Source organism: Hypanus sabinus, chromosome 8 (genome assembly GCF_030144855.1).
Source record: "Hypanus sabinus isolate sHypSab1 chromosome 8, sHypSab1.hap1, whole genome shotgun sequence".
NCBI lineage: Eukaryota > Metazoa > Chordata > Chondrichthyes > Myliobatiformes > Dasyatidae > Hypanus > Hypanus sabinus.
Window position 1 is genome coordinate 157,640,175 of NC_082713.1, and position 14,292 is coordinate 157,654,466.

The 14,292-nt window shown below is 38.8% G+C and overlaps 1 protein-coding gene across 5 annotated transcripts in view; it reads left to right on the top strand.

Annotated features, from left to right (window-relative positions):
* Nucleotides 1-525: 525 nt before the first annotated feature.
* LOC132398633 (interleukin-1 receptor-associated kinase 4-like) overlaps nucleotides 526-14,292 on the top strand; it is a 36,877-nt gene continuing 23,110 nt past the window's right edge. The window contains exons 1-3 of one of the 5 annotated variants that reach the window (XM_059978335.1): nucleotides 526-642; nucleotides 4,990-5,163; nucleotides 6,520-6,662. In XM_059978335.1, coding sequence (XP_059834318.1) covers nucleotides 5,003-5,163; nucleotides 6,520-6,662 — 304 coding nt within the window. In that variant the 5' untranslated portion in view covers nucleotides 526-642; nucleotides 4,990-5,002. Of the gene's footprint in view, nucleotides 643-682; nucleotides 1,111-4,989; nucleotides 5,164-6,516; nucleotides 6,663-14,292 lie in introns of those variants that run through there. The other 4 variants (XM_059978330.1, XM_059978332.1, XM_059978333.1 and 1 more) reach the window with 4 other exon arrangements.

A 14,292-nucleotide genomic window follows, 5' to 3' on the forward strand; every position in this document is an offset into this window, starting at 1 on the left:
ACATTCAGTTAACTAACTAGTTCTGATGAAAGGTCGTTGCTTTGTTACACTACCTCAAAATTTCTCTCTCCATAAATATTGTCTAACCAACAGGGCATTTCCAGTGTTTATATTATTTCAAGTTTCCATCAGCTGCATTGTTCTGTATTTCATAGAAAGTGACACGCTGTCACTTTTATCCAAATATTAAAACTTTCTCTGAACAAATCAGTTGTCTTTAACAAGCCATTACTGTACTTTCTCAGCCAAAGTTTCTCTTGGTCTTTGCATTATCACTGCTATTCCCTAGATTTACACTATCCTCCCCTCTGCAATTTAAAACACGTTTAATCTCTAACCTCGTCATCAATTACCAACGTCAATTCTGTTTCTCCCTCCACACTTGCGATCTCACCTACCATATACCTTCAACGCGTTTTTTTTTTAAATTTCCTGCTTCCGGCATCTACCGCGTTTTGCTTTTGACAGAGAGCAGTTCTGCTGCCTGAGATGTGAAAGTAATGCAGCGGTTTGAGAAAGTGAAGCAACCATTTAAAGAGGAAGGCGGAGGGCAGAGGGCAGAACTTGAACGGAAGTGGACGCCAGCCGGTAGGCGGAAGTGACGCGTGTGGCCCTTGCGTTCAGTGGAGTCGGTGAGAGCCGGTGAGTGACAGGCCCAGGGTTACCACGGTAACCGTGGGATGGGGAGACCGGGACTGTATCTGTGCTGCTGGGAGATGGGTCCCTGTGATTGTGGCGAATGATCACAATAATGGGTACTCGCTTTCCCAGCCTTGGTGGTGATTGAATGTAATCTCAGCCACCGCTGCTCCCTCTCTTACTCCAAAAGAGGAAGTGGCCTCTCTCTTGGGAAGTGGAAAGAAGATACGACGGCTATAATCAGAAAACAAAATAATGCAGAGCAGACTCAGTTAAACTGTTGTTTGTTCTTCGGAGATGATGTTACGTACAAGAGCAATTTAGTACGTGTGTGTGTGTGTGTTTTAAGTACAGCATAGGCTCGCATTTTATAGTTCCAAATGAACCTAGATGGACGCTAAAAGCTAGAGAGAGAAGAAAATGTGCGCGAAATCTGGAGCAAAACTTCAAAAGGCTGTTCGCAATCGTTGGGTTAGTTCTGATCCTTATTCCAAAACTGTGACTTATAAAAAAAACAAACTACTGATAAATTATGAGTAAAAACTGATTAATAATCGCAGTCAGATTGTTGAAAGAATTATTGAGGCACTGCTGCGATTGGAGTTAAAGGTTATTCACCCTAGACCGAGGGCATAGACCAGGACAGATACAATATACGGTGCTCACTGGGTTTGTTCCAACCATCAACCACTCGTTTCTATTAACTCTACATAAATCATGTTTTTATTCACCCCAAATTCTCATCAAGGCCCTCCAGATAGGGCAATTTACAGTGGTCAATTAATCTAGAAAGCTGCGCGTCCTTTGGGTGGGAGGATGTTGGAGCACCCAAAGGAAAACACTGCAGTCACAGGGAGAGCTTGTAAACTCCGAACAGACAGGAGCCAAGATCAGGGGATTGAACCTAGGTCTCTGGCACTTTGAGTCATAGCTCCATGAGCTGCACCTCTGTGCTACCTACCCATCGTAGGAGTTCCTCAGGGCAGTATGCTAGGTCCAATCTTCATCAACTGGCTCATTAATGATTATCTTCCATCATAAAGTCAAAATGAGGAAGGTTGCTAATGCACAATGCTTCATTCCCTCAGCTAATGATGCCAGCATCCCATTACCAGCAACTCAGCACCAGCCAGGACAAGTCAGTATAATGTATACCAACTAGAAAATAGACTGTTGTTACTCATCTCCGGCAGTATCTCCCAAACCCACTTCTTCTATCTTCAAAAGGAGGAGGGCAACACAAATGTGGGAATACCATGTTTCCCCACCAAATTACATCACATGATCCCAGAACTCCCTCCAGAACAGTATTGTGATGATTCAAATAGGTGGCACACCACTCCATTAAACTTCCTCACACTCCCCTCTGCCCTTCTCGTGCACTGCTGATGCTATCTTTCTTTCTGAAGCAAACAGCCAAAGGAGTAGGATTTTTTAGTGTATTTACCAGAGAAAGAGCCAGTGAGTGAGTGAGATATTGAGTAGTATTATACTGGGTATTGATGGCCAGGGATAGATATTGTGATAGATACCTTATGTTGTAGTTACTGAAACGTCTGCAAAATCACAATTCCAATGCATCCTTACATGTGAGGCAATTCTGGTCACCTACCTACAGGAAGTATATTGATAAGATTGAAAGAATACAGAGAAAGTTTGCAAGAACGTTGCTGGGACTTGAGGATCCGCGTTATGGGAAAAAGCTGAGTAGGTTAGCATTTTTTCCCCAGGATTGCATGAGAAAGAGGGGGAGATTTGACAGAGGTATTCAAAATTATGAGGGGTATAATTAGGGTATATGCAAGTGAGCTTTTTTCCTCCGGGGTTGAGTGAGACCAGAACTGGAGGTCGTAGGTTAAGGGCGCAAGTTGAAATATTTAAGGAGAATTTGAGGAGGGGGAAGTTCTTCACTCGGAAGGTGGTGAGAGTATGGATCAAACTGTCAGCAAAAGAGGTGGATGTCAGTTTGATTGCAGAGTTTAAGGGAAGCTTGGATAAGTTCATGGATGGAAGGGGCATAGAGGACAATGGTCATGATGTGAATCAATGGGGTTAGGCAGAATAACCATTCAGTATGGACTAGATGGGATGAAAGGCCTCTCTCGGCACTGTAGTGCTCTATGAATCTAAGTAAAAGCAGCAGAAAATTTAGGGTTAGCATTAAATTGAAGCAAGTGTAGACATAAGGATATGATCTCAAGTCCCCTGCTTATTGTGTCACTGAAAGTAGAGAAATACTGCCAAAATTGAAAAAGAAATTGTATTGGACTAGAGTTAATGACAGAGAATCAGCAGTTATAATTCTTATTCCACTGAAGTGCTGGATGGAGAATGGGAATCCATCATATTTGTGACCATGGTGTATTGCAAAATTATTACAGTAAAAGAGACTATAAGACCATAAGATTTAGGAGCAGAAGTGGGCCATTCGGCCCATCAAGTCTGCTCTGCCATTCAATCATGGTCTGATCCACTTCATCCAGTCATTTCTACTCCCCTGCTTTTACCCCACATTCTTTGATGCCCTGGCTAATCAAGAACCTATCTACTTCTGCCTTAAATGCACCCAATGACTTGGCCTCCACAGCTACTCATGGCAACAAATTCCACAGATTTATCACCTTCTGACTAAAGTAATTTCTCTCCATGTCAGTTCTAAAAGGAAGTCCTTCAATCCTGAAATCGTGCCCTCTTGTCATGGAATCCCCTTCCATGGGAAATAACTTTGCCATATCTAATCTGTTCAGGCCTTTTAACATTCGGAATGTTTCTATGAGATCCTCCCTCATTCTCCTGAACTGGGAATATAGCCCAGAGCTGCCAGACGTTCCTCTTACGGTAACCCTCTCATTCCTGGAATCATTCTCGTGAATCTTCTCTGAATGCTCTCCAATGTCAGTGTATCCCTTCTAAAATAAGGAGCCCAAAACTGCACACAATACTCCAACTGTGGTCTCACGAGTGCCTTATAGAGCCTCAACATCATATCCCAGCTCTTATATTCTATACCTCTAGAAATGAATGCCAGCATTTGTCTTCTTCACAGCTGACTCAACCTGCTGGTTAACTTTTAGGGTATCTTGCACAAGGACTCCCAGGTCCCTTTGCATCTCTGCATTTTGAATTATCTAGAGAGAGTTCTAGAGCAAGCAAATGACATACAAATGGAGCAACATTAATCATTATTGTAATGTCACAAACATTTTAGCTGAGAAGTTTATAAGCATGGAGGTGGTTTCGATTATTATGACAAAGAAGAAGTTCTATCCAAGGAAAACTGGAAATATGTAATGTACATTTGAATCAGAAAAGGGGCATATTGCTATAACAACCTTAAGGAAGCTGTAAGATATGAACTGCCGGGGGATGTCCAATGTCCTCCTGTCACCGAGATCCTCTTATTTACTGCAACTGAAGTAATACTCTCAGTAAGTTTTGTTATTGCTGTATATCATAGGGAAATTATGATGGCTTAATTATTCTCAGCAATCTTGAAATCCCTCTCAAAACCTGATACTTTCACTTCCCTTCATCCCAAAAAGGAATGGGGGTGGATGAGAGGTAATATAACATGCTGTAATCAACTTTGGTTCACTCTGCCTGGCAGAAACCAAGTTGGAGTTAGAGTTGAGGAGTTATTTAAGTTGACTTATTTTTTCTTGCCTGATCTACTTGAATATAGATCAATATTAAATTCCAGACAGCAAATTCCCAGACGACAATATTAAATTACATACAACAAATTACACACAACAAACTTGATAAAGCCAACAGAATGCTTTTTAAATGTACAGACCATGCTTTGATCATGCTGTATGGGCCTTTAATGTAATTTTATTGAGAAGTTTGAACAGGGAACGGCAATATCTGTCAAGTCAAACTTCTCAAAAAAAGGATCTAAGGTTAGTAAAAAGGTTTTAGTCTAGGCCTGAAAAAAGAGTGCTTTTTCAAAGCCTATAAAGAACATTAGGATCTCACTGGATTTTCACACTTTCACTCCACACATTTTATAAGGCTGACAACTCTCCTGGGACCCCTGTATAAGGCAGTCTCCATAGCACCCTGACAATAGCTTCTAAACATCTGAGTTCAGCCTTTGAGAAACCACTTATCAGCAACCCCCTTGCAGCATTGTCAATGAAGACCCAGTACTGGTGTGATCTCAGCAGGTGTGCAGCAAGCTTTGCCTTCGTCCTACCTTGGGATTAAAATAGTTTTCTTTGTGGATTTACCTTTCAAAATTAATCCTATTAACTGCATCCTCTTTATTTTCCCTCTTCATCGTGGTATTATTTGTATGTATCTGTTTTTTCCCCAGTGGAATTAAATCATACAATATTTATTTCCCAGCAGGTGAAGAAAGATGAACAATTCATTAAACCCACAATCCTACATTCGATCCTTGAACCATAGGCTCATTAGAGAACTATCAGACTTATTGGATCCACAAGATGGGTGGAAGAAATTGGCAGTGAACATCAGAAAACCTAGTGGAGAGCTAAGATATAGCCAGTTACATATAAGGTAGGCAAAATTACTTGAAACATTTAGTTATTTAACTGCTTAATAATTTTCATCAAAGTAAGAACCCAACCAGAGAATTAGCATTGGTAACAAAGAAGGAGGCCCTTTCTTTTTCTTCATGCAAGCTGTTAAAGAGACCTACAGTCTAATTTCACAGTTCAGCTTTTGTAGATATTAGACATTAACTTATTGTGTACTTTCTAGTAAACATTTCTTGTAAGTTCCAAGATCTTACCACCTTTATGGATGAACCATGTTTACACCCCTCTAATCCATCAACTATCTATTTTGAAGCTAATTTTCCTAAGTTTTGACCATTTCATCAAAGAAGTAAACCTTTCATGTTTACTCTATCTTGCAGTGTGCCAAGCTGTATGGGTCCTAATGCCCTTCTCTTGGACAACATCGGTGGTGTGGAGAGCCGGTCTTCCAAAAAAGGTCTTGCCCAGGCTTGCGCCCTGGAAACTCTCCAAGGTGCAAATCCATGGTCTATCGAGACTAACGGAGGCCTACTACATACTACATCTTGCAGTGTTATATACCTCAACTAAATCCTTTCCAAAGAACTCAACCATAATTTATTTAATTTTTCCACATAACTGAAATTCAACAGTCCCTCATATCTGCTGGAGATCTATTGCATCTTTGTTGTAATGTGGTGACTGGAACTGTATACAGTTCTGTAGCTTTGGCTGAATTAGTATTTTATTCTATTCTATGCGTTACCCAATAAAAAAAGATATTCCAATGACCTTTTCTCCTTGTCCAGCTAATTTCAGAAATCCATGTATATTCACTCCAAGCCCCACTTTTATCTGTTTCTTTCAATATCCCACTATTTACTATTTATACCCTGACCCCTCTTTATCTACCATAATGCAAGTTGCTATATTCACAACGGGGTGATTGGTGTATGTTACTGCACCCAAAATGTCATTGACATCCATTAGAAGTCCATGCCCTAACTTACATGAATAACAAGGACTTGATGTACAATCTGAATGTTTAATGGTGCATTTCTTAGGGAATATTTTTATTTCTAAATGTCTGACAGATCTTGGAACTCAAATCCCATTTTGCTGCATTACTTACATTAAAATTCAAATGTCTTAATTTTTAGCATCCAAAATTTCTGAATAATATATTTGTCATGTATACTGCTAATTAAATAATACCTGAGGATTTTTATTTAACACTTAAAATACTGTAAATTGTTTAGAAGTACACAATCAGATTCACAGTATTCAGTTAAAGCTTCAATTGCTGTGAAACAAATGCATCAATTGTTATTTGACAAAGCAGAATGTGTATATGTTATGTTGAACAAATTAATTTCATGTAACTTGTCTTAAGGAGATTGGAAGGAGTGGTTAAAATGGGAAAGAGCCCTACCACAGAACTCTTGATTGACTGGGGAACAACCAACACCACAGTCCTTGAGCTTGTAGAGATACTGATTCAAAATAATTTCCTTGCTGCCGCTAACTTGTTGCTTCCAGGTAATTTAATCTGTCATTTTGTACAACAGTGTTGTGAGTGGATTTTTTCGAAATGCTTTTGTCTGTCATTGCTATGGAACATACCCCAGCACCATTTGCATTGCAGTCTGATTCTTCTTCTGAGATACAGTTATCTCAAGAAGTATGATCAGCTGCTTTTCTTTGTTCATTTTCTTTAAACTGGGAAATCCTGATAGATTATTTATAGAAGGTTCAGAACTTATTGCAATGCCCAGTAAAGAGCAAAATATCAGAATTAAATGACTCAATGTAGTAGTTCTTGCAGGAGAACAAAATTTTCATGTGCTTATATTCTGTATGTTCATATTAGGATGGAAACTCAACAAATCAGCTTTAATTACTAGTAAAATTTTGTTTAACTATGCCTTTTTATTCTTTACCTACTTTAAAACTTCACTCTGGGCAACATGGCAATACAGTAATAATGCGATTTCAGCACCAGTAATGCAAGTTCAATTCCACTGCTGTCTGCAAGAAGTTTGTACATTCTCTGTGACCATGTACAGTGCCTATAAAAAGAATTCACTCTCCCCCCAGAGAGTTTTATTGTTTTACATTGAATCACAGTGGATTTAATTTGGCTTTTTTTAAACACTGATCAACAGAAAAAGACATTTTCATGTCAGCATGAAAACACATCCCTACAAAGTGATCTAAATTTGTTACAAATTTAAAATACAAAATAATTGTATAATCATTTATCCTTTTCAAATCAGTATTTAGTAGATGCACCTGTGGCAGCAATTACAGCCTTGTGTCTGTGTGGATAGGTCTGTATCAGCTTTGCACTTCTAGACACTGCAGATTTTCCTCCATTCTTCTTTACAATACAGCTCAAGCTCTGTCAGTTTGCATGGGGATATGAGTGAACAGCCCTTCACAAGTCCAGCCATAAATCCTCAATTGGATTGTGATCTGGACTTGGACTTGGCCACTCCAGGGCATTAAATTGGTTGTTTTTTAATCCATTCCTGTGTAGCTTTGGCTTTATGCTTGGCGTCATTGTCTTGCTGAAAAACAAATCTTCTCCCAAGTCACAGTTCTCTTGCACACTGCATCAGGTTTTCCTCCAGGATTTCTGTGTATTTTGCTGCATTCATTTTACCCTCTACCTTCACAAGCCTTCCAGGACTTGCTGCAGTGAAGCATCCCAATAGCACGATATAGCCACCACCATGCTTCACGAAAGGAATGATGTGTTTTTGATGATGTGTGGTGCTCAGCTTACACCAAACATAGCATTTAGTCTGATGGCCAAAAAGCTCAATTTTGTTTTCATCAGACCACAGAAACTTTTTCCAGCTGACTTCAGAGTCTCCCACATGCTTTCTGGCAAACTCTAACCGAGATTTCATGTGGGTTTTTTTTCCAACAGTGGCTTTCTCTTTGCCATTCTCCCATAAATCTGTAACTGGTGAAGCACCCGGGTAACAGTTGTTTTTTGCGTAGTCTCTCTGATCTCAGCAACTGAAGTTTGTAACTCCTCCAGAGTTGTCATAGGTCTCTTGATGGCCTCCCTCTCTAGTTCCCTTCTTGCTCGGTCGCTCAGTTTTTAAGGATGGCCTGCACTAGGTAGATTTACATCTGTGCTATATTCTTTCCATTTCTTGATGATTGACTGAATTGTACTCCAAGGGATATTCAGTGATTTGGAAATTTTCTTGTACCTATCTCCTGATTTGTGCTTTTCAGTAACCTTTTCACAAAGATGCTTGGAGTGTTCTTTTGTCTTCATGGTGCAGTTTTTGCCAAGACACTGACTGACTCGCAGGTGGACCTTTCTGATACAGGTGTATTTTTACTACAATCAATTGAAACACCTTGATTGCACACCATTTAACTAATTATCTGACTTCTAAAGCCAATTGACTGCACCAGTGATGATTTGGTGTGTCATATTAAAGCAGGTGCAGATTTATGCAATCAATTATTTTGTGATTCATATTTGTAATTACTCAGTCACTTTGTAGAGATCTGTTTTCACTTTGACACAGGAGTGTTGATCAATGTCAAAAAAAAAACAATTTAAATGCACTGTGATTCAATGGTGTGAGACCATAAAGCTTCCAAGGGGTGGGTGATTACTTTTTATAGGCACTGTAGGTTTCCTCCAGGCCCTTCCCTTTTCTTCCCACATTCCAAAAGTGTACAGGTTAATAGAGCAGTATATGCTTGTTATGCCATAAGGGCCTGTTACAGAGCTGTATCTCTAAATAAAAAATAAAATAAATAAAACAATGGATACAGAGAGAAGTATTCAATATGTTTTGATTTTCTAAATGGACAAAATGTAAATTAAAGGAAATGTGTTTCGTAGTACTGAAAGTTGAAGAGCCCCTTTGTGTTGGTATCATCCAAATAATGGCCCTTAAATCTGAGGCCAGATGTCATGAGATATATATCTTTCTTAGATAACTTCTTGTTATTGGAACCAAATTTCTGAAGTGGAATGTCTTGTACAAGTTCATTTGAGACAATATGTAGGTCGTCCTACTGTTGAAAGAGCTGTACTTGACCTGGTCTTAGGAAATGAAACAGGGCAGGAGGTGTAAGTTTAGAACAAACAAAGTTCTATAAATTTCAAGGTAATTATGGAAAGGTACAAAGAGAGTTGGCAAGAGTTCAGAGCCAGCATATTCAAAGATCAAAGTTCAAAGTGCATTTATTATCGAAGTAAGTATATGTTACCTTATTCTGTGCTGAGATACATTTACTTGTGGGCATTGAGATGAGTAAAGTTATCCATGCTGGCTCAGGAGCCTGATAGTTGAAGAGTAATAACTGTTCTAGGCTGTGGTGATGCGGGACATCCTTCCCAATGGCAGCAGCGAGAAGAGAGCGTGGCCTGGATGGTGGAGGTCCTTGATGATGGATGTTGCTTTCTTGTGGCATTGCTCCTTGTAGGTGTGCTCAGTGGTGGGGAGGTCTTTTCCTGTGTTGGATTCACTACTTTTTGTAGGTTTCTCTGTTCATGGGCATCAGTGCTTCCATACCAGGTCATTTTGTAACCAGTTGGGATAATTTCCCATGCGCACCTAAAGAAATCTGTCAAGGTTTTAGATGACACGGAGTTCTAAGAAAGTAGAGCTGTTTCAATGCCTTCTTTGCTATGACACTTGCTTGTTGGTCCCAGGACAGACCCTTTAGGAATTTAAAGTTACTGACCCTCTTTTCCTTCAATTCCCTGATGAGATCCCTGGTTTCCTCCTGTAATCAATAAGAGCTCTTTAGTTCTGCTGACATTTAGGTTGTTGTGGCACCATTCAACCAGATTTTCAAACTCTAATGGGAAATTCTCTAGGAAATTTAAGAGTCTACTAGACAGGTATATGGAGCAATTTAAGGTGGAGGGTTATATGGGAGGCAGGGTTTAAGGGTCAGCACAACATTGTAGGCTGAAGGGCCTGTACTGCGCTGTATTGTTCTATGTTTTATATCCTTCCTATATGCTGATTCGTCACCACCTTTGATTCAGCCAACAACAGTGGTGTCGTCTGCAGATTTGTATATGGCATTGGAGCTCTATTTAGTCTCACAGTCATAAATATAAAGCGAGTGATGCACCTGTGCTGGTGGTGATTGTGAAGGAGATGTTGCTACCTACCTGAAGTGAGGAAATCAAAGATCCAGTTGCACAAGGAGGTATCAAGGTCTAAAATATTTTGATAAGGGTGAAAGGCAAAGATGGCAAGATTTTGGAACCTTGGATAACAAAGGTTCTAAATGAATACATCTCATCTGTACTCACCACAGAGAAGGATGTGGATGATACCAGTCTCACTGAAGTATACAGTACATTAATAGGAACACCTAAGGATCCCTTGTACTTTAACTTTCTGATCATCCTTCCATGTGGGACTTCGTCAAGAGCCTTATAAAAGTCATTTATAAGTCATTTAGAGAGAACATAGGATGCAGTCCTACTGTGGGCAAATGGTTGGTATGTATATGCTGGGTCAAGTGGCTTGTCTCTGTGCTGTAGAACTCAGACTTACGGACTTTACAACAGCTATCATAATATTACAAAATGTAGTAGGGGTGCTTTGGTAACTAAAAGACTAGAATGGAAGTTAGAAGGGTTTGCTAGGACTTAGGTTGTGACATATCAGTATAGTCAGTCATAAGCTGTGAAATATTTTAGTGCTGGTTGTAGAACACTGCGGAATGTGACTGTTGAGATTGTTCTGTGGTCGGACAGGCTGTGGTTGTACTAACCTACTTGCAAGATGCTTCTGAGTACTAACATATTCAGAGTATACTGTTAGGAGTAAAATTGTGGGCTGTTGAGATGTTCGCTCAGATATTGTGCTTATTCGCCACGGGAGAGGTAATATGCATCAGAAAGGTAAGAGAATAGATAGCCAGAAGGGAAAACATTTTTAAAAGGATTTAACTACTTATGACTCAGATAATAGGCATAATTTAAACTAGATATTGTTAATCTTTTTTCAGCATTAGTTTTTTCAGACCATTATACAAGATCCCTACCATATACTACACCTTGTATATTGGGAGTTGGCCCTACCTCAAAAATCATTAAACACAAAATTTACATAGCGATTTGTAAGCATTTGAAGAATTTTAGCCAGAGTATCATTTTTATTACTGTAAAGCCACCTGATTTGACATTGGTTTAGAAAGCTGGAGGTACTATGATTTCCGTGAGATTTGATTGTATTGGATCACAGTTATTAGGTGGCAGATAGAATATTTATTTAGAGATACAGCATGGTAACAGACCCTTCTGGTCCAATGAGCCCCTAACTGCCCAATTGCATGCATGTGACCATTTAACTTACTAACCCATATGTCTCTGGAATGTGGGAGGAAACCTGAGTACTAGGAGGAGACCCACACAGTCATGAGAGAATGTATAAAGTCCTTACAGACAGTGGCAGGACATTAACCTGGATTGCTGGCATTGTAATAGCGATATGCTAATCGCTTAACTGCCATACTGCCCCAATATTGATTAGATCAGCAACAATTGATTGGATATGATAGCAATAATGAAAAGGAAAAGGCAAAATTATACAAACACATCCTGAATAGCTCTACCACCAGCTTACTCCTTTAGCCGTGAGGAGGTAAACAATAGCAATTTGGAAATCAAACTGAGAGACTCATCCAAAGGTAAGTTTAGTTGTATCAAGAAGACATGAAAGGTAATTAAGACCAATACAGCATGATAGAGAAAATAATTTATTACTTAAAACAAAGTTACATAAGATTGTAAACATATCAGATTTGATCATGAAAATTAATTGCGAAGGAGTTTTGTTAGAATGAATTAAAATTTCTTGTGAAGTTTCATTAAAGGTGTATCTTCGATTAATTACATTACTTTATTATCTACAGCCCACTGAACTTAGAAATGAGTCCATAATAAAGTTACTGAAACTTAAGTTATTTAAGTAACTATTTAAAAAGGGATATATGATAATAGCATTTGAAGTTAATAAATTTAAAGTAAAAATATAAAATAATAGCTTGGTAGGAATAGCATGAATGAAATATTGCCATCTCAAGTTATTTTTCTGCCCTTTAATCTCTTTAGATTCTATTCTTCTTTGCTGTGCTTCTCAACTTTTCTTAATCTCCCACTATTCCTTCTGAATCATCTGATTTTTGCATCTACATGACATGCATAGTTGGTCAAGTTTTCACCACACTCCTTAGCCGCAACTTCAGTCACAATCTGCCATCTTGTATTATTAAAGCAGATTGATGTCTACCTGTAAGTATTTTTGGAATTATTGTATATTCATAAAAAGTTCTAACACATCACCTTCTGATTGAAGATGCTGATTAGTTTAATTTAATACACACAATACAAGCGAATCTCATGACTATTTATCAGAATGTCTGAAGGAGTAATTCAAATTTGATCACTAGAACCAAAGTATAAGGCTGACAGGGAACAATGTGTTGGTGCAATTGATATTCAAGGATTTGTATGAAGGGATCAAGTGTAATATGTCCAAGCAGATGATGTAAAGCTGGTACTAGAATGAGACTAACAAAGTTAATAAACAAATTCATAGCACATGGAAGAGTGTGAGGCTACTTGCTGTGGTAGAAAAATGGAAAAGCAGAACTCTATTAAAATAAATTGTTAGATTGAAAGTCCTTGCAAGTAAATATTGCAGATAAAAAAGGGCAGACCATGTGTTAACCTTGATTACAAGGATTTGTGCACAGTCATTCTGCTATGAATGGCATAGGGCATTGGTGTAATTCAGTTGTTTTATTGTGTAAAGATCTAGCCTCCCTATCAGTGAAACAATTTACTTGCCTTTGAGGGAGTAAAACAAGGAATTTCTACGTTGATATCAAGGACGGGGGAATCAACTTAGGTGAGAAGGTTAGTCTCTCTCTTGAGTTTGGAATAATGAGTGGTGACCTGATTGAAATATGTAAAGTTCTCAAGTGACTTGACAGGGTAAATGCAGGTATAATATTTCCATTGGCTGAGATGTCTAGAACTAAGCTTCAGGTTTTCAAAATAAGCTGGTCTTTCTTAGATGAACTGTGTTTACCCAGATTAAATATATTCTCTCCTAAGGGACTGTGGATAATTGGGTTCATCTAAGAAAGCATATAGATCTTAGTTTAGCATCTTATCCAAGAGATGGCTGCTCTGGTGTTCATCTAATCTTTTGTACTGAAATCTCCAAACTAGGTTGAAGGATATATTGTGCTAGTGGGAAAGCAGTGAGAGATCACCTGGCTTCTGCAAGGGCTGATGTTTTTTGACAATATAAAGAGGGATTAAGCAGATTAGGCCTATTCTGACGAGAGTCTAGTGGAATGAAAAATTATCTTATTAAAATGTATTAAATTTTCAAAGGCTTGACATTGATGTTTTTCTTGGCTATAGTGTCTAAATTTAGGCATCATTATCTCAAATAAGGAGTTGACCATTTAGGACTGAGGTGAGAAGAAATTTATTCATATGGCAAATTGTGCACCTAAGAGGTCTATGGATATTTATGGAGAAGTATATTTGAGACCAAGGTCAATATATTTTGGAATATTAAGGGGATCAAGGGACATAAAGTCAATTCAGGTAAATAACACTGAGGTTAAAGATCAACTACGACGGAGCAATTTATGGGGGGGGGCTGAATTGTCTATACTATATCTTTTTCTTATTTTAATGGTCAAAATAGCACGGTCTTAAATAAAATGATACTGGCTGTGTAATTCATTGTAGTACTAATTTTTTTAGATCTTAATTGCATTCAAGGAAGTTTCAAAATGGTTGCATATTGCTGCTAACTAGTACACGTCCACTCAGCTTATGAGCATGTCTGTACATATGAATAAGCATTAGGAAGACTGCTGGGATGGGTTTTCTGGTTCCCGTGGGCTGCTACTGCTGGGAACAGCATTTCTATGTGCCCTCTGCCCAATCTACCCCCAAGCAACAACAACTGAGCAGAATCTTGTTGAACCTGCAATGGGAATCAGCCCGCATGATTCAAAAGAGCAATGGACCAAGGAACTGGAGGAACTCAGTGGGCCAGGCAGGAAGGGAAATGGCCAGTCCAAGTTTCAGATTAACATCCTTATCAGGGCCAGAAATAAAGAGCCATTTTTGATATAC